The 21,222-nt window shown below is 40.3% G+C and overlaps 2 protein-coding genes across 2 annotated transcripts; both read right to left on the bottom strand.

Annotated features, from left to right (window-relative positions):
• Positions 1-3,525: 3,525 nt before the first annotated feature.
• LOC125709854 (thymosin beta-11-like) lies at positions 3,526-5,432 on the bottom strand. Its single transcript, XM_048978807.1, has 3 exons — positions 5,376-5,432; positions 4,356-4,468; positions 3,526-4,039 (listed from the first exon to the last, which is right to left on the bottom strand). The coding sequence occupies exons 2-3, from the start codon at positions 4,453-4,455 to the stop codon at positions 4,005-4,007; spliced, it is 135 nt and encodes a 44-aa protein (XP_048834764.1). The 5' UTR covers positions 4,456-4,468; positions 5,376-5,432; the 3' UTR covers positions 3,526-4,004.
• Positions 5,433-9,078: 3,646 nt separating this feature from the next.
• Positions 9,079-21,064, bottom strand: LOC125709852 (toll-like receptor 8). Its single transcript, XM_048978806.1, has 2 exons — positions 20,393-21,064; positions 9,079-13,814 (listed from the first exon to the last, which is right to left on the bottom strand). Exons 1-2 carry the CDS (start codon positions 20,393-20,395, stop codon positions 10,725-10,727), a joined length of 3,093 nt encoding a protein of 1,030 aa, XP_048834763.1. The 5' UTR covers positions 20,396-21,064; the 3' UTR covers positions 9,079-10,724.
• Positions 21,065-21,222: the final 158 nt, after the last annotated feature.

The raw sequence follows: 21,222 nt of genomic DNA, 5'->3' as shown, positions 1-21,222 counted from the left end.
TCCTACCCATCTTCCATTCACTCAAGCCCTCCGATTCACTCTCTGCCAGCAGCAGCACCATTGACATGCTATCGCCCATGACTCTGCACTTCCTTGCCAAAGCACGTTCCATCCAATTATCACCAGACGAGCTACTGTGAGCCTGTCGCTGCGCATTATTGAGCAGACAGCCAAGCTTCCTGGACACAGAATGACTCAGCGTCCGCCTGCAGCCTTACCCAGGGTGCAACACGCAGGTGTGGTGTGTAGATCAGTGCTTCTGTCTCATCCTGAGAAACATGACCCTTCAGCGCCAGCGTCTCCAGCAAAGCCAGGAGCTGAAGATCACCTTAGAGACCGTAGCTACTGGAGTTTCCCCAAACTGAAACATGTCAAATGTGGAAGGAATGCAGGGGAGGTTAAGAGGTGAAACGGAGCGAATGACCCAATCCCTCTGCTTTTATTCACACTTACATTTTGTCATTTTTCAGTTTTCTAGACATTTGGAGAAATCACTACTAATGTGCAAACTGTTCCAGCGATACATTTTTTATTGAATTTTCATAAGCTGTTCTTGAATTTCCATTGTAATTGCATGAAAATATGCTATTATATGAATGCATAATAATATAAATAACTGACGTATGAGATGGAATGTTTCGATATTTTTAGTAACCTCTTCCGTGTGACAGCAAGTCAACAGCCTTCCAACCAGCTGTAGGATTCCATGCGGGACGAGGGTCTGCGGAGCCAAAGATGGCCCCCGCCTCGGCATGCCCACTGGCTGGCCACAGGATGCCGTGTGGGATGAGGGTCTGCAGGGCCAAAGATGGCCCCCGCCTCGGCATGCCCACTGGCTGGCCACAGGATGCTGTGTGGGACGGGGGTCCACTGGTGTACGCGGGGCCAGCGATGACCCCTGCCTGTGCATGCCCACTGGCTGGCCACAGGATGATGAGCAAGACGAAGGTCTGCTGGTGTACGCGGGGCCAGCGATGACCCCCACCTCGGCAAGCCCACTGGCTGACCGCAGGATGACGAGCAAGATGAGGATCTGCTGGTGTAGGCGGGGTCAGCGATGACCCCCGCCTGTGCATGCCCACTGTCCGACCGCAGGATGCCATGTGGGACAGGGATCTGCGGGTGTAGGCAGCTGGCCACAGGAGAATCCAGGGATGCAGCAAGAAGGAGCACAAACAGTGGCAGCCTGCTGGCCACAGGAAGGAAATCTTGCAGGAGCAGCTGTCAGGGAAGTTACTAAATGCTACAAGCTTAACCCAAGAGGATATCAGCCACCACATCTTATGAATCAATACATCCATCTATCTATTCTTATGGGGTATTTGTGCTTAACCTGGAGCCAGTCCCAGGAAGCACAGGGCTCAAAGTAGGGGGAATGCTGGGTAAGAAGTGGGACATGCAGAGCAGCAGCCGTCTCACCGGCAGAGGTTTCTGGTCAGAGAAAAGCAGGTTAGTGCTCCAGAGGCACGTTTATGTCTTTCCTTTTTTGCATTTTAAAATTTTAAAAAAGCACCTTAAAAAATTACTCTCTTGGCTACTGCCCCCCACCCCCCCAGCTGCATGAGCCAACGCTGGTGCTTCGCAGCATCTAACCGCTAACAGAAAATTGTTTTCCTTTTTGATAGACTAGTTAGAGAAGTTCTAGTGGAATAGAGGAAGTGTTTTATATACCAGTCTCTCAGTTTTTCAAGTTCCTACACAGACAGACAATGAAGTCCGAGCATAAAATCAATTAGATCAGTTTTGCAGCCCAGCAACTGCTGGTCGGCACAATGCAATGTCCCTGCCATGAGTTCAGATTCTCACATTCATAAACATGGGCGCAGAATGAGAATGGAATCTGAAGAGCTGGGAAACTGGTCAGGGTAACAATAATGTTAAATAGCTCTCCTGCAGAACACTTATCCTGATCTAGTCCCTCTGTGTCATTGTCACATTCAAATCAAACCGCCATGTATAAAGGCAAAATGAAATGAAAACAATTAAGCAATTAAAATGGTTTAAAATACCTGTGCATCCACCCATCTAGAGGCTATTACAGGAAGCACAGGGCAGACGATAGGGGAACATTCTGGGTGGGTAGAATGTTTGAGCTGCCTGATCTCTTTTTTTTTCTTTTCAAACGTTATGCAGTCTTACTTTTAATGCTCACATCTAGGTGATTAGTCGACAATTTTATGCCCTTCAAAGAAACAATCTTGATTTTTATGCATAGCCATTCCAGTGTGTAAACCAATGACAAAAACACACAAAAAAACCTGACTGTTACCCCAGCAAGACTTCCAAAAATGCAGAGGAACTAAATCTGTTTGCCGTGTCACGTGTTTAACTGAGACTTCTCTTCAAAAAATTCATGTCGCTCGAGACTTCTCTGCCTGCACTGGCTTTTGTAACCTCCTGTGCCACTGCCAAGGCCTGCCATTGTCCACGGGAAGGCCATGTTAAGTTTTTTCACCGTAAACTGACGCTGCTGGTTTTCTAGGCCAGTTAATAAGCTGGCAGGGGATTCAAACACGCACAAGTGCTGGTCCGGTGGAGGCGGGTACTGTGCTGCATGGCCAGTAAAGTGTGTCACTCGATGGGACTTCCTCTACTGGAGCCCAAGTCTACAGCTACAGCTATGTAGCCTATGTACAGCTATGTCTGTGACGTGCGTGCACTCGTGGCATGCCTGATTGAAAATGTAACATTAACACAGGACATTTCAGATTCTTTCCCAGCTACTGTATTGTCAATATTACATTTTCATTCTTCACTCCACTGCAATCGAGGACTGCCAACTTGTGTCAGCTGGCTGGCATGGGATTTTCAATTCGTCTGCACACGCATGCACACGCATTTACATGTATGTAACAGTTCTATTACCTGAATTGTGATAGTCTATAGGGTTTGCAAAGTACCCTAAGACTTTTGATGTAGCTAATTTTAGGTGTACAATGGAATAATATAGATTTGCCGTAAAATTTCTTGCGCTAGCGTCTGAAGGTACAACATGTTAATGCAGGCCCATGCATTCTCCAGAGTTTAATGAGAAAACTGCAGTCTGCTTTACTTTTGGCTGAAATATAAACTTATTTAACCTACAATACAGCTGAGCAGTTCAGTTCTGGTCCTTTCTTAGCTTCAATTACAACAAATCTACTCCAAATACAGACAGGTTTGTCGTAGTCTAATTTTAGAGCTTATAAGATCTAAATAGCTGCAGTATGTTGTAGGTTCACAGGACTGAATCATCAGCACATCTTTGTATGAATTTGAAAACTGCCTCATTCTTCACTGAAGCCTATGAATAAAACATTAATTTTACTGAAATTATACGTAACAAAAAGCTAAATTTGTGAAATTTGGCAAACTTTTAGCTGAAAATTTGAATCTAATATGTTTACCGAGATGGATTCCTTCCCAATGTATTTTTCAGGACAAACGCATCAGCATTTGTATCTGGAAAAATGGATCTTGGAGAACCGATGATAAGATAGAAATGTGTGCACCTTCATTGATACTGACCACAAGAAATTTGAAATGTTTGTTTTAAAATTTTATTTGCATATCAAAACAAAATGTTGTGCATTCCAAGAACTGAAATTAAAAAAAAATGCCACTCAATTTGAAAGCATTTTACAAGTTGCCAAAAGCCACGATTGGCTTGGATTAGAGGGACACGCATGTCGTGCAGTTGGTGAGCACGCTCTCTATTCCCCATTCAGCGATGGACTCCGGAGAGCTCAGAGTGCAGAGGGACATTTGGATAACAGCAAGTCCAACACACAGATTGCCAGTCAGTAGTTTCCTCCATTATTGTTAAAGGAGTCGGGGCTTAAAGGGGTGGAAAGAGATTTTGTGTTTTTGTTGGAGTGGAAGTGGTAGAGTAAGTACCAGACAGTCATCGGCTTTCATCCAATCACAATGCAACACGGGCTCAGGTTACAAAGTAATACAGCTAAAAGGAGTTAAAAACAAGGCAATGTTTGTGGAATGTACAGTGCATGGCGGACGCTCTGTGTTCATGACGTCTCTGCTTGCTTCTCCTGTTCAATGGCTGAGGAAAAGAGAGGAAACGCTTCGTTTGTCCAACTGATGACAGACATTTCAGGGCTTTATAGTAGATCGTACACTTGTCACAGTTTAAACATATCAACGACAACTTGAGTTCCTGTGCTTGGTGCAATTTAATTAATTACATTTAATTACAGTAAGCACTTACCAGTACGCATGTTCTCAGTTAAAAGATATATTTAAAAAATTTAAAGACTTAAAAGAAATATGTTTTTATTAATTAGTTTTGGAGGTAAAATTGCATTTATAATGTCGACTAATAAATTTCCTGTCACAATTCATATTTGCTGTCGTCTTACTTTCTTTAGACGGCAGGGGATTTTTCTCCTCAGTCTGAGTCTTCTTCAGCTTGCTTTTGTCAAAGCTGGTGACTTCCTCCAGATTCGGCTTATCAGACATGACTGTAGGGTATCTAGTGATCAGAAAACATCGTCAGGTTTGAAATATCTGCCTAACCTGACAGCTATTAGTCCACAACATTCTCTATGTCTGAGTGAGAAAAATGACCTATGTGAAAAATGTACTTGGTACTGAGGTATGCCCTTCACAAACTGGACCACACCCCTTCAATACCGTACAATACATCCGTATGTAGGCAGAAGCAGGGCCCATTTTACAGTAAAATTTGCATTATAATATAAGCTCAAATTAGTGAAATAGCAAGACGAATAATTTTAATTCAAACTGGACACGGAAGTATATGCAGTATTTATGGAAAATATGCATTATAGTAAATATTCAGATGACATAAATATGTGCATTTTAAAATGAGAAGTACAATGAAAACCACTATATATTTCCGGTGTTTTTCCCTCCGGAAAAGCTCGGTCTGAGGAACCACCGCCCGTTTTGGCATCATCTCGGCAGAGACCAAAGGGCACGTTTTCTTACGGCGGTTAGCCAAGACTAAATCCCACCACGAAGGATCGATAAATGACCTTAAAGCAGCGGCAATATTTAGACGTCAATGCAACGGTACAAGTAGGACGTGAAATAGTCCCCTTCGCTGCTGAATTCGTCATGCTCTCTAACAGGAAATCGCCTTATTTAGCAGATATTGTAACAATGCACAACCAATTGAGGTTTTGCACTACTTTTGTGTTAAGCGCAAATATGCCCATATCTACTGGTGAGTATCCTTATAATTAGTATTACTATTCAACTAAATCTTCTAATTTTGACATCCAATGCAAAATATAGCAATTACCATCTTTTTTTACAGTGGAATACATATTAAAGGACGTATTATGTATACAAATTCATGTATGTTTATCACAAATTAACAAAACTATAACAATATAAAAACCTTAATCACTTACCAGAGCTTCACTTTCCAGACGACAAAGCTTTTCTGCGCGCAGCAGCGGACTGACGCGCCGCTTGCGCAGACTGAGAAAATATACCCTGGAATATGCAAATGAGGAGGCGGGGCGACGCGCACATCGCGTTCACAAAAGAATCGTTCAGACTGTGAAGTTTTCCATTATCACATTAACTGTTTTGTTTGCGCTAATGATTTTATTAAACGTATAAGCTTTAGAATATGTTTACAAATAAATGCATTGCTGCAGGTTTATTTTGAGAAACATATCCGGTTATGGATTGTGCTTCAAAAGACGACATCTAGTGGCTGGTTATGGTACCTTACAGTCATATTAAGTTAGGTTTCCACTGGACAAGACGTTACCAAAAAATTGTACAATACTTTTGTCTACCTAACAGACACTCAACTTCAGAAATTTAAGAGACAGTGAGGGACTCAGTGTAGTAAAACAGTTGAATTAACAGATATTATACCCATCCATCTTCTACAAAAATGTTTTGATATCCTGTTTTCATGTATTTTTCATAATGAATGGCTTCAGAATGTTGTAATATTTGATAAAGGGAACCAGAACACAATTTAAAGTCATTAAACACTCACCTTGCCCACGTGAAAAAGTCATGACTTCACTCCTCCAGATGTCCAAATCGAATTGATAGTATCAGCTGACTGAAGTAGACAGCAGAAGAATTCTACAAGAATTCTATGCCATGATCAAATGAAATTCCAGACGAAATGAGGAAAAAAATGTTGTTTAAACTAACCACATAGGAAAGGGTTACAAAGCCCTTTCTATGCTTTGTGACTGCACTACACCTCAGTGAGCCAGTGTCTGTAAATGGAGAACATTTAGAACCATGGTGAATCTTCCCAGGAAAGGCCAGTAGGCCACAATTTCTCCAAGGTCACAGTGACAAATCATTCAAGAAGTCACTAAAAGATCATAGAAGGACATTCCAAGAGCTGCAGGTCTTCTTAGCCTCAGCTAGGGTCAGTGCTCATTATGCACAATATGAATGAGACAAATAGCATTCATGGGGAGAGCAGCAAGGCAGTAACCAGCGCTGTCCAAATGTAAACGGCAGTGTTTGTGTTTGTGTTGAGTTAAATAAAAATAATGTTTATGGACAGTCGAGTCAAAAGGACTCTGGACGATACAGGTCCCACTATGTCTGACAAAAAGGAAAAAAAAAACAGTATTCCATAGTAAGAATATAATACCCATAATCAGGGGTTAGATCAGAATCGGACAGGGGAGGGGGGAGTGTCAGACACAGAGTGGGGATGGGGGTCCTGAGTGAGCCACTCTCTATATTAATTTAATAGTTATCATTTGCATTTACGATCAAAATACTAAAGATACCGTATGTTAATTTTTTTGGCATGTTGTATTACCGCTTGAAAGAACCACAATATACACAAGAAAATATTTTTAATTGATATGGGTGTTGTACATATCGTGCGCTTCGATAGTACTTATGATAGCACTATTTTTTTTTACATAATATGCAAATAAAACTTTACAACAATTCAAAATGGCTTAACACTACAAGTAAATTCTTCGTATTCAGTTGTGACGTCTATGTGAAATTGCATTAAAAGGTATTCACTTATTTTTTGTTACACGTCTTACCTCTAGAAGAGTCTAGCAGTAAGTGAAAATGTAGCAGTAGTACAGTAACCAAAGCAAGTAAAAACAGAAAAACAAGGGTTAGAAATCAAGGTGTTGTGTAAGAGTATCTCAGCCAGGGTCCCCCCCTTCAGTATTAAGGGCGAGCGATACAGTATGTTAACACAATTGTGTAGTGTAAGAGTATCTCAGCCAGGGTCCCCCCCTTCAGTATTAAGGGCGAGCGATACAGTATGTTAACACGATTGTGTTGTGTAAGAGTATCTCAGCCAGGGTCCCCGCCTTCAGTATTAAGGGCGAGCGATACAGTATGTTAACACGATTGTGTTGTGTAAGAGTATCTCAGCCAGGGTCCCCCCCTTCAGTATTAAGGGCGAGCGATACAGTATGTTAACACGATTGTGTTGTGTAAGAGTATCTCAGCCAGGGTCCCCGCCTTCAGTATTAAGGGCGAGCGATACAGTATGTTAACACGATTGTGTTGTGTAAGAGTATCTCAGCCAGGGTCCCCCCCTTCAGTATTAAGGGCGAGCGATACAGTATGTTAACACGATTGTGTTGTGTAAGAGTATCTCAGCCAGGGTCCCCGCCTTCAGTATTAAGGGCGAGCGATACAGTATGTTAACACGATTGTGTTGTGTAAGAGTATCTCAGCCAGGGTCCCCGCCTTCAGTATTAAGAGCGAGCGATACGGTATGTTAACACGATTGTGTAGTGTAAGAGTATCTCAGCCAGGGTCCCCCCCTTCAGTATTAAGAGCGAGCGATACGGTATGTTAACACGATTGTGTTGTGTAAGAGTATCTCAGCTAGGGTCCCCCCCTTCAGTATTAAGAGCGAGCGATACAGTATGTTAACACAATTGTGTTGGAGGAAAAGTGTTGTTGAGAGGCAAACAGATTTTTCTTTCTCTTTGTTCATTTGGTATTAGTAATGCCACAGGTTATTTAAAAACTGATTTACAAAAAAATATGTAGTTGAGTCTGTAGTATGATTTTGTCACCAAGTGAATTGGTATGGGACTGGTCTGCTGGATGTTCTGCCAACCAAACCACTCTATGATTGCTCTACAATTGCACTCGAAAAATCAGAGCAACTAATCAAAATTAACATTAAAGCTGACGAAAAACATAATTTTTTGTGCAAAACTGACCTTTCACTTAAACCATTCACTTTAAGTCTTTTACTGAATGTTGGGACACTAAACAAAGTGCGATTTGGACATAAGGAGGTGGGACTGAGCGCCACCAGGATCCACCTGTATTTAAACCCTCCTTCATTTGAACATGAGAGAGTAGTGTAATAATGTGCTGATGCTTTGCTGCCTCGGGACCTGGAAGACTGGCTATTATTTAAGGAGTCATGAATTCTGCACATTACCAGAGAAGAACAATGTCTGTGATCTGAAGCTGAAGCATAACTGAGTTACATATGCATTGTGGATACTGCGTATTCTTATCACTGCTGAGTCATTCCTAAGAGCTGAATAGGGATGTGTGATTAGGCCAATACCATGTTTGGCTTATAGGATTTCCTTATTTCATGTTTATGTATAGTGGTCACTGTGCAGAACCATCACATTTTTTGAATAATTTGGGCTGTAGTGTTATTTTGGTCCCATTTTGTTACTTATCTGCAATAAAAAATGCAAAACATTTACACAAAAACCAACCTGAGTATGTGTAGTAACCCTGTGCACCAACCTGTGCAGAGTAACTGGGGCCATTTCCTTACTTCCTGTGTGCTACTTTTTTATCCTTCCCCGAAGAACATGAATCCTTTTCATAAAATGCATAGGTTCCTTCCTTTTAAATACTAATGTGTGTTGAGTTATAAAGGAATGTGTGGTTTCTGACAGTCACCACTATGACTGGAGGGGATAACTGGAAGTATGACATTTCCCCAAACCTCATTTGGTCAGTGTAATTTATAATGTGTTGTTGCATTTCATTCTTATCACTGCTGAGTCATTCCTAAGTGTTGAATGTAGGGCTGTGTGATTAGGCCAAAAATGCTATTACAATAAAAAAAAATTATCAGTCCATATTATCACGATGAATGTCAAATCATTATTTCTTTCCAGTTTATTGACTGTCACTTTATATATTTACACCCTTTATATATATTTACACACACAGAGGAACTTCAAGCAAAATTTATTTGAACATCCATCCATTTTCCAAACCGCTTATCCTACTGGGTCGCGGGGGGTCCGGAGCCTATCCCAGAAGCAATGTGCACGAGGCAGGGAACAACCCAGGATGGGGGGCCAGCCTATCGCAGGGCACACTCCATTCACTCACACATGCGGGCAATTTAGCAAGTCCAATTAGCCTCAGCATATTTTTGGACTGTGGGGGGAAACCAGAGTACCCGGAGGAAACCCCACGACGACATGGGGAGAACATGCAAACTCCACACGCATGTGACCCAGGCGGAGACTTGAATCCGGGTCCCAGAGGTGTGAGGCAACAGTGCTAACCACTGCACCACCATGCCGCCACATTTATTTGAACATGATTTATTAATTTAAAGATAATGTGAATCTCATCCAGAATGGTCTGCTTACTACTGCACTATGCTGCATGGCAGTGGCTGGAAGATGGATGTATATAAGATAAAATCGGTTTAAAATTAAATGTAAAAAAATAATGTTAATCTTCCCTAGCAACGAATATTTGCAGTAGAATAAACCAAATGCATTTAAATTGTTTATGTTGTTTAAAACACAATTCTTAACTGAAGTATAACATATTCATGTAGTTACCTCTTTAGCTTTGCGAGGAGTAGGAGCAGAATATGGCCACAAATGTGAAATTTGGCAAATAATATTTACCCCCCTCAACCTTCACCCATAACAGTCAGCTAGCCCGCAGGATAATATAAAAAGTGTATTTCTAACCAATTTATAAACAAATAAAACTGTATTTCACATTTTGCACGTTAAACTGGTAAACTTTGTCACTTATATTGATATTTTAATATAATATACAAAACATCTAAATTATGCGCCTGTATGTACAAAATTACCATTGCATGCACTGGGCGCACTACGTTTAAAAATGCAAAATTAAAAAGTTTTAAAGTTACTGAGAAAGACAAGATTCCACAGAGATGGAACATGTGAAGGAAGCTGCATACAGAGACAAAGATGCGTGGAGTAACCAAGCCAAGACACAGTATACACTTACACCAGTAAATATTACCGTTCACTAATATTTATATATTACATGATTTTATGTGACCTGAATCATTTGCAGTATTCTTTTTGGCTTACACCCCATATGCGAGTTTCTGTGATCTTTTGGCAAGCTCCAAAAATATTCCATTGTTCACAACCCGCTCATGAATGATCAAAATGGCAAATGTTCAAATGTGAAGGGGGTCCTGTACCTGTAATTTTTTTAATGTACACAAGACTGAAGCAAAAGCCAAACTATCACAATACAAATGTAAATGTCTAATTTGAGATGATGATAATGCTGTTGATTTCACTTGGATTACACCATAACATTTGCCTCACACATTTCCCTCATACAGTAAGTCATTCTAACACAGCAGTCCAGAAGTGAATGGTGGAGACACATGGACAGGTGTCCTGCTTTTGTGTCATGCCGAGGCTCAGTGTGTCCCTTCTTGGATAACAGCCCTGGTTTTGAGATTTCTTGATTGATTACAGCTGCCATGTGTGATTGAGCCAAAGCGATACTTGCTCTTAACTCTCCACCCTGGCAGTAAAGTACCTAGAGTAGAGCTTGCTGTACACGGATTGGTTGTCCACCCTGATGACGTTTCTTAGGCACTGCCAGAACCACGGCTCAGCAGAGGGGTTCCTGGGCCATTCCAGAACGGTCTTCCTGCAAAGCCTCCTCCTCAGGTGGAGGAACTGTGAGTGCTGCAACACTGGCTCCAGAAGCAGCAGCACGATCACATCCACATTTTCATCCAGCAGCCTCTGGTGGGCCAAGTAGATGGCCATCTTGAAAATGCCACTCTGGACGTATGCCTCCGTCAGCACAAAGATGGTCTTGCGGCTCTGCCGGATGCTCTGGGAAAGGCTGTCAATCACGGGGCTTCCAGGCGTCCAGTCCCGCTCCTCCAGGCAAATGGGCAGGGCTGTCTCTCCGCAGTCCTCCAGCTGTATGCGAAGGTGATTGAGGACCCAGTCTGAGACGAGGGGGTCTTTTGTGTCATATGTAATAAAAGCCTCATAGGAATTGCCAGTGGACCCAAGGTATTGATAATCTTGAATCTTCGCTCTCCAGTAGTGAAGAATGTAGGAAGCATCCCAATAAAACAGATGCATCATGATAGCTATCACCATAAAGGAGAATACAAAGGTATAACAAAGAAAGTAAATTAGAAATGCTTCACTGTTGTTTACACATTGCTCGATGTCAAAGCTGACTACAGCCTTGCCCCTCAGCAGATCTGGAATTCTACAGGTGACATCCGTAGCTAAGTGGAAGATGTTAATGTCACCATTTTTCAACCACAGGATGAACTCTAACGTATCGCAAGTACAACGAAAAGGATTGCCCTCCAGGAACAATTTATTCAAATAATTGTTTGGTCCGGATAAGAAAGTGGACTGGTTGATGACCGCAAGTTTATTGTAGCCAAGGTAAAGTCGCTGAAGACTTCTAGCATTTCTCAAAAATCCACCATAAAGCTGTGATATTTTATTATAATTGAGATTAAGTATGCGAAGAGTATTTGTAATGGCTGAAATATTCCCCGATACATGAGTTAAGTGATTATGGCTTAAATCTAGAATTGAAAGGTTTTTAAACCAAATCAGTTTATCCCACTCAAAAGTTTTAAGAGCATTATGACTTAAATCGAGTTCAATGATTGTCTGTGGTAAGTTTTCATAGACTCCAAATGGTATCTTATCTATCCTATTATAGGACAAGTCGAGTTTTGTCAAGTTTACAAGGTGTTTGAAAATTTTGAAATAGGAGTTGTCCCTGTCTTTCCACATTTTGTTCAGGGAGTTTTCCTGGAATCGCAGCTCCTGCAGAGAGTTGCTTATCATCTTTTTGCTAGTTAAAGTGAAGATGTGATTACTGCTAAGATTAAGTATTTTCAACTCAGGCAGGTTCTGCATAAAGTTCAAATTGTGCGTCACTCCAGATATACTAAAATAATGGGGGTTATAGCTCAAATCTAATATTTTCAATTTTTTCAGCTCCTTGAAGGCATTGTCATAGGCCAAGTCTATCTTATTGTAAGATAGGTCTAGATATGTCAGGTTTGGCAATGAACTGAACTCGGTTCCATTTAAAGCAGCTGTAAAGCCATTATTTGACAGGTTCAAACAGGATATGTTGCTAAAGCCTTCAAACTGCTTAGGGGAAATGAAGAAGATGTTGTTTGAGCTAAGGCTCAACACACGGCCAGAGGAATAACATGCAGGTTTCACAGGTAAGCGGGCTGCAGTGAAATCAAAATCCTTACGCTCTTGATAGTATGTCAGGGGTGCAGGCAACTGAAAAAAATCATTAGATTTTCTTCCTATGCCATTCAATGCCTCTGCATGGCTCGTAATTGGATAAAGTCTATTTTCTGACAAATATATCAGTTTTACATTAGGAAATCTTGAAAACACGCCAGGGTCTGTTTGAACAATGAAATTTGTCCCAAAGTTTAACAGAGAAAGATTTTTTAAATTATAAAGCGGATATAAACTCTCATTATGAATCCCTTTAAAAACATAACCTGCAATATGCAAATATTTAAGAGACACCAGCTTAGAAAAGTTACTTGAAAGATTGAGTGTTGAGGGGTATACCATCCTGTTAAAGTTAAAGTTTAGGTTCATTGTCTGTAGATGTGGTAGATAGTTCAAAAAGCTGCCATCGGCTATTTCATCTACTAAAAAGTTGTAAGACAGATGCAACCTACGAAGATTTGGCAAATATTTAAACCAAGAGCCTTTGAGACAGTGCAGTGAATTTCCTGAAAGTTGCAGTGTTTTCAATTCTGAAAGACTTCTAAATGCCTCAGAATGAATGTCTATCGATCCATTTGGACAGGGGGTGCATGGATAGGGTGCATTGTAACATCTAGGACAGTTTCCCTGCAAAAAGAGTTCTTTTAGGTTTGTCAAGCCGCTAAAATCATTTTCCAAGATGTGCTGTATTTTATTAGAACTCAAGCGTAATACTTCTACTGAGTGTGATATTTTGCGTGGGACATTTGTTAAGTTATTGAAAGACAAGTCCAGAAATTGCAACTTAGTCAAGTTCCAAAAACTGTCATTTTGGATATAAAAGTTCTCTTTACACGGCATCCAGTAATAACAGTTTTTCGACAGGTTTATATATGTTATATTTGTCAGCCCAGAGAAGGTGCCCCGAGTGACTTTAGTTATCTTATTTCTTGTCAAGTGAAGAGCTTGCAGACTGGGTGGGAGGTTTTCTGGAACATCTCGAAGGCAATTACCATCCAGTCTCAAGTAATATAAGTTGGTCATGTTCTGGAATATCCCTTTAGGAATTTGAACTTCCTGTTTCTTGTTGAGCCACCCAGCATAAAGTCTCTTCAGTTTGTGCAAATCATGGAAGTCACGGGTGGAAATGTTCTTTATATAGTTTTCAGAAAGAAAGAGGATTGTTGCATTGCTGCTTATCTCACTGGGTACTTGTTTCAGCCTGCGCTTGTCACAGTGAAAAATAACATCTGTTTTATTCTCGTAGACATCACATGGATTAGTTCTGGAGATCCAGCCAGCTCTCACAGCTTCGGTCAGCAAGAAACCAAGTGCAAAGAGCCAGAGTTGGAACCACGTTAGGAAAAGAGCCTGCAAATGAAAACAGTTATTTCAATAGTTATACTACACACTCTACAAAGGCTTGACTGCCAGTTGTAGCTCAAGATTTCTCCATCATGGCCAGGCATAGTGCAGGCAGAAAGAAGGCGATGATCCATGGTGCAGCTCCGACAAAAGAGGGGTTCGACAAAAACAAAACACAAATGGACAGTCATAAAAAAGGGATCATGAGGGATAAAAATTAAAACAAGTACCACAAAAAGTAACATATTCACAAAGAAAACAAACACTAATTAGGGTACTGGCACAAAACTGAGAGTAGGGGGTGTTCCACGATGTAGGATTAAGGGGAAAGTCTGATTTATTTCGTCAAGTCTGGCTCATTTAAGTGGGAATTCCGTTCCATAAACGTGTCTTAAAATGAATCCCCGCTGAGCTACAATGGTAACTTACGCGAATGAACAGGTCTGCTCCGGACCAGGTTAACTGTCTCGTTTAGTTAAGCGATTTCTCAAAGAATGTCCGGGAGAAACAGAGTCCCAAAAGGTGTTTCCGTCGGACGGAATTCCGCGATCTCATGTAAAAAAATATAATAATGTCGTGTAATAAATATAATAAAGCCGATAAAGAATATCACGTGTCAGGATCCTAATTAATTCCAAGTAAAATCGTACCCTGACAGACTGGGGAAAAAATCGGTTAAAATAATATGAACATTAAGATATTTTAATATTTTGTTTAGTCACTGCATGTGTACTTTGAAAGTTTAAGCCAAGATACGGTTATTTGTGCAGCACATTTCACACGGATGCGATTGAAAGTATTTTACGGAGATCAAATAATACAGAAAAGCATTATTATACAGTAGGAATGACACGTGAATTTAACCTAGAAGGTTCCCTGTTGGCTATGGGGATCAAACCAGGAACTTTCACAGTGTAAGGTGAGAGCATAAACCACTGTACCACCATGCCACTGTACTAGGCGCTTGTAACATTTAAATAACTTGCGCATTTAGTCTGTCTGCAATTGATTGCCAAGCCAACTCCCTGGCTGTATTTATGACCACAGTATTGCCTTTTTTTTTAGCGATTACATCTTTGCATTCTTCATACAGCTCCATCAGCAGAGTTTGTTTTGCAGCGGAAAAAAACACCGCTTCCTGTTTATAGGCTTTCCGACACATTTGGTCGATCTGTCGTTCATCCATTCCTTTGTGATCTGGGCTTCTTAAATATCACGGGTGTGCGCACCAAGTAAGACTATAAGTCTGTCTTGAATGAGTCTTGATTAGTTAAAGCTGAACTGCGTTAGTGGAACGAAATGAGACTAAGTTTAGAGATGGCACTAGTTTAGGTCAGACTTTTCCGGGAAAGTCTGGCTTTCTTTAGCTACTTTCATGGAATACCCCCCAGGACTGGGAGACAAAGCAAAGCAACAACACGTAGTAACAAGTACAATGACAGACTGCGGAAATGAACAAAAGTAGGCACTTAAATACACTGATAATGAGGACTAACAAAAGGCAGGTGTGGACCATCAAAAACATCAACCAATCAACAAAGCTATGGAACAATCAGTCACAGGTGAAATAACTTACAAATCAACAAGAGCAGGAACTAGGGAACATTAGGAAACAATTGCAAGCTGAGCACAAGCAGAGTAAATCAAAACAGGTTTACAAAGATAAACCATTACAGATACCATGAAAAACCAAAAGCTGAGGATAAAATAAAAACCAAAAAAAGTAGGGCGGTTGAGGGAGGCCAGATTTGCACCCACAACTAGAGGAGTGTCAGCTACTGAGCTGCTCGCTCAACCCACTGGCAGCAGGGGGGAGCAGGGAAACACATAAGGGACCAGGGAACAGGGTGGCCAGCGACACCTGCTGGCCACATCGAGGAGACACATGGGACAGGGACAGAAGAGCAGCGACCCTGACATTCTCTTCATTTCATAAATCACACACACTTTTTAAAATCATTATACATTAATGAATTTCTATGTATCCAATTTTCACAGTTCTCACTCTTATGCTTCCTAAATTCTTACTATCTGTTCCTCTTTTACTCTAGTCTCATGTATTATTTAGCTGTTTTAATACAAAAGCCATTAACTATCACTGTCATGTTTTTAAACCTATTGATAATTTATGTTTCATTTTCAGGGCTGCTAAATATCTATATTCTATATTCATGCTTCAGATTTTGGTAGCCCAAAATTAATTTTAACTAGGCCAAAAAAGACATATATACACAAGAAAGCAATAAAACATTTAAAATCTCCAGGCCATTGCTATCCTTTCATTTTAGGCAAACGTGTTGCTAACAGGATGGAAATGCACTGGGCACCAGCGGGATCCCTGGGACACAGCAGGCTGTCAGCATCACAGACATCAAAAGAAGAAAGCAAAGAGAAACTACTCCTACAGCCATGCATCCAGGGATAAATTGGTCAATAATTTGCATTTAAGCATATTAAGTTATGTGTGATCAAACCAGATTTAATAATAATAATTGACAATTTTTTATTGATCCCCGTAGTGAAATTCTCCTTTATGCCTCCCACAACTTGCTCTTTTTTTCATAGAGGAAGTTGTCTGCGAAGGGCTGCCACCTGTAGTGGCGCCCAGGGAGCTGGGGGTTAAGGGCCTTGCTCAAGGACCCACAGGCTGAGGCTGGGTTTGAACCTGCGACCTTCTGATTACAGGCACACAGGCTTAGCCCTAGGCACACAGGCTTAATGTGCTAGCTAGCAGTATTAGTTAGCATCAGTTACCAAAAAATAACAAATAGCAAGAATACTACCATAGAAGACCATATTTATCCGCTAACACGCCGCTCACCTGTATCACTTCTGTACAGCTTTAGTTGTGTCATTGTGGATCTTTAATATAACTAACCTCTCTGTTTGACCTAGACTGGGGTGTCAGGAAAGGGCCTCCCAGCATCTACAATCATCTGCTGCTACAAACTCCATCTGAATATACAGAAACATGCATTCATTTGGCTATTAGTATAAGTCTTACTGTATAATAGATTTTTGATAATTTGTTGTGCATTCACCACCCAGCTTCACCTCTCTTTGGTATTTGATTTGGAACACGAGAAGAGGAGGATGCCACCTTTGGACACAATTGTTTTGTGCTTATTGATTGTAGTAATTTATTTCTATAGGATGTCCTTTTTTGGGAGGGTCTCCGTAATTGTGTTACAAGGGGAAGGAAGAAATAAAAACTGCAAACTACATTATTTCTGATCTCCTCTTCTACGTCTATCCGCCATCCACAACCAACAGTCATAATAGCTTGATATTTCTATGGGACAAAGCAGCAGAGGACTGGCATTGATGTGTGTATCTGATCACATTATCAGGACCGCGAGTGCCCCAGCACTAGAGTTGGGCAGATAATTGATATTATCAATAAATGCAATATTTTTCCTTGCAAATTTTTTCAAACCATATTGATACAATCAAAAATGTGTGTTTTCATTGTTAGTTGCCAGTTTTTCACTTTTCACCAGGTCAGGCTGTGTTATCAGATTAAAAAAACAAACACATGAAAAATCGTTTTTTCCTGCAGTTCTGTGATAAACACACCCCACTAAATAGATGGAGCACATCGCGTATCCACCGTGCGCACAGCTAAAGCCCAACAAAGTAAACATGCTTGTATTTCTTCTTAATAATGCACATTAAAACCAAGCTTCCTACCTTATTGCTTTTTTTTTGGTGATTATGATGGTTGTTATTCTTATTCGACTCCAAAATTTGGGCATCATTTACTTTCGTTATACAATAATGACCACTGCTGGTGCAATGTTTATTTGGGCAATATTCCCTGCTCCTGTTTCAAATGGGGAAAATAAAAGGTGCAAAGAAGGTAACACCTCGCTTGGATGGTCTGTCGACAGAGTATTTGTAGCAACTTAGTTGAGCTACAACAATTCAGCTGTCTGCAGATATTTAACAAAATACACAGTATATAGAGTATTTGTAATGATTCATGAACATTATTCTTAGAATAATTTAACTGTATTTGACTACTCACCCAGCCGTTGTTATATTAATTATTGAATCTCAACTAATGAGTTGCTGAAATGTTACAAATGCTCTGTACACCCTCTGTCTGTCACGATCTCGCTGGCAAGGCGGGCGATCGTCGGGCAGGCGAGCGAACAGGAACAAGCGGACAGGCAAATACGGGGCAGAACGAGGGTTTAATAAAGTTTCGGGGAATAGGGAACATCGGACACTGACTGACATCAAACGACATCACTGACGGACCAAGGACTCAGGTAAGACACGGACTGAAATACACAGGACTGATTGAAAATAATCAGACACAGCTGGGTACAATCGGGAAAGAACACGTGGGTAATCCGGGGGCGTGGCACACACGAGGAGCCGACGAGCAGGGCATGACACTGTCCAAATAATGTGTTACTGAAAAGAATGGTTTTATTGTGCCTTGAGTAGTTTTTGCCTTGATTGTATCATGAGTTGTAAACACATGAAAAAGGGCTTTCATGTGGTACACCTGCACTACATTGTAAAGTGTTCTGTCCAGTGCCATAGAAACTGACATTTTACATACACACGTGAACCAAATATTGGAAATCATAAGCTGTTTTAAGGACAGCACTGTTTTAAGGACATTTTAAATAAAAACTATTACCCATGTATTGCTTCTAAGTGGAAATGCAAAATAGGCTGTCCAAACATTCATTCAGTCATTCATTCATGATCACGTGTTTAGATATTATGGATAATCACAATATTTCTTGTGGCAGTAATCGATAATGTAAATTCAGATACAGTATCAGACCAGCACTATCTGGTGCTATGTTCTGCGCAGTGATGCGGTTGGTGTGTGAAATTTGGTAGGAAGAAAACCAGGGGTGGGCAATCTGACGATTTTATATCTTGAAAATGTTGGCAATCTACTTTTCATGCAACTTGTAGAGACCGTGATCTTATCAAATCTCATGTAGTCGAAAGAAATACGTATGAACATTACAAATTGGGCATCATCATAAAATATACCATAAAATGTACAAAAGGTACAAAACGGGCGGAATCAGAAGATGTGTTCAGAATGTCCACTTGTTTGTTCGTTCATTCATTTGCTCGCTGGGTACAGCTTCTATGCATTACATTTTGGTGTGCCACACACCGATTTTGTAGTGCTCTATATATTGGACGTCATCTACAGCACGACAAAATGGCTGATTCAATATATACAGTAGTGCTGTGTTTAGTTGGAAAGGAGACATTTTGAATGGAGCCAGATATTTCATAAAGCTTTCTGTAAACATTTTCAGGGCAATGGTCGGCACTTCCAGAGCTAATGCGACAAATCCATTCCACTACCTTTAAGGGTAGCACACGACAACTTTTTAAAAATTTAAAACAAAGTTTAACTCAGGATTTAATGACCATTTTGAAAACAGATTCTTAGGCTTGGTCAGGCCTGCGTATTCTTGACAATACATTTCAAAACTGCAAAGAAAATTCATGATTCAGATCATGATCAAAGATCGTGAAATTATTTATTTTGGGAAGATCACCCACCCATAGTTTCTACCTGAAAATTGGATCATGATGTCTGTTTGGAGACATTGCTATTGAATTTTTCAAATGCACTTCCTAGTTTACAAACCGTTATCATGATCAACAACTTGTTAATTTGGTAGTCAGTTCTTTCTCAGAATAACTAGTCAAAATAACAGAAAAGTTGAATAAAGGAGTAAATTTATTTTACTGTATAATTTTTGACAGTCTGTAGGGCAGGATGTTGTTACATTTTGGTAACCCAGCTGGAAAACTTGACTGTCCCAGGACCACAGGCTAATGATTTTACGAGCCCTGATTTTTTGATGCAGTATAATGTCCAGCCATTGCAGACAGCCATTTTCCACCTATTCTCTGTAATCAGTTGTCTTATTCAGGGCTGCAGGGGATCCAGAGCCTATCCTGGAGGCTAAGGATATAAGGCAGGGAACAGCCCAGCCTGGGGCACCAACCCATTGCAGGCACCTTGGTACGAGTTTTTATATTATCCAAACAGCTTATATGCATCATGTTTATTTTGATTTCTGAAGACACTGTAATGCTGCAGCATTTGAACGGCACTTTTTAATACACAAAACAAATATGCACCCCCCCTGTCGACCTAAAAGAGTAACTTTCAGCACTGAACTTCTTTCTCTAGACCTGGCATAAACATACAGACAGTACTAAAGGGCGGAATCTAGAAAAATTCCCTAGGTTTCCGATTCAGGTTGAATATGATGCCTCGTCAATAGAAAAGAAAAACTCCTTGTCCACCCCGAGCTCCATAAGAACAGCACAACAACCCTCCTCCACCTAAGTCCATTTGTGAAATGCAAATTCTAGCAATGCAGCAAAAACTCAGTCATATTTTGAAGCAAATATGTAATGCATACTATGTGCTAAAATGCCTTTTTGCCATTAATTGTTGCTTAACATCTGTGCAGTTCTGATATTTATAAATACAGATAAACTGGCGTGAACAAGGAAGTTCATAACAATCAGCCAAAAAAATCTGACACACTAATGCAGCTACTCAGAAAGTGTAAACTTACCATTCTAATGTTATCAGATGTAATCTTCTAAAGCAGACAGAAAGCATGTAAAGCAAAGTAACTTCATGTGTCTGTAGATTCTCACAATCCAGCAGCAAACTTCTGCTTGTGGCTCTTTCTATATCGACTCTTAACCCTTTGAGGTCATGTTTGTATGGGGAGGAACTATTCATTTTGAAGTTTCCACTTCGTAAAAAGTTTTTAGTAAGGACATTTTTTGGCACAAGAGATTTTGTGCACATCTATTGACTGGCAATAAGATGAATTATTTTTACATATACATACAAATCAGCTACTGTTCCTATTTAAACAATGTAGTGTTCAGATGACTCAGTCCAAAGTATGCTTTTCACTAATCTCATATAAAACTGGAATGCAGATGTTCTCCATGACTTCTTTGTGCTAAATCCAACGCACCTTTATAAGCAAGAGAAAACCAGATATATACCAGATACCAGATATAGTATTATGCAGCATTTGTCCCATGGCCACATTTCATAGGTTTGGTTTGATGAGGAAGTTTAGATGGTTCACTTCCCCATTTGGGGTTTAGCAACACGACACTCACTAAATACTCTTTTAAGGTTACAGTTTAAAAATAAGTGAGAAAAAACGGAGCAGTTTATCAGTACAGATAAACTGCAATGTATAACATAAAACAAACCAATAATTAATTACAATGATAGGAGAGACAATATAAGAGCAATATCTTAAAAACTCATAAATAATTTAGTTAATATAAATTGTATGTTTCAATGAAGTGAATTTTAATGTAGGCCTTGAAAAAATGCAATAACGTCTGCCCAGTATCTGTTTCCTGAATGAAATTT

This window comes from Brienomyrus brachyistius, chromosome 16 (genome assembly GCF_023856365.1).
Source record: "Brienomyrus brachyistius isolate T26 chromosome 16, BBRACH_0.4, whole genome shotgun sequence".
In the NCBI taxonomy this organism is placed as follows: domain Eukaryota; kingdom Metazoa; phylum Chordata; class Actinopteri; order Osteoglossiformes; family Mormyridae; genus Brienomyrus; species Brienomyrus brachyistius.
The sequence above is the reverse complement of the archived record's forward strand: the minus strand, read 5'-3'. Positions and strand labels throughout refer to the sequence as shown.

Coding starts and splice junctions, on each gene's coding strand:
- LOC125709854 (XM_048978807.1), bottom strand. CDS start 4,455: ATGTCTGATAAGCCGAATCTGGAGGAAGTCACCAGCTTTGACAAAAGC. Junction 4,040..4,355: donor TCCCCTGCCGTCTAAAGAAA/GTAAGACGACAG, acceptor TCTTTTCCTCAG/CCATTGAACAGGAGAAGCAA.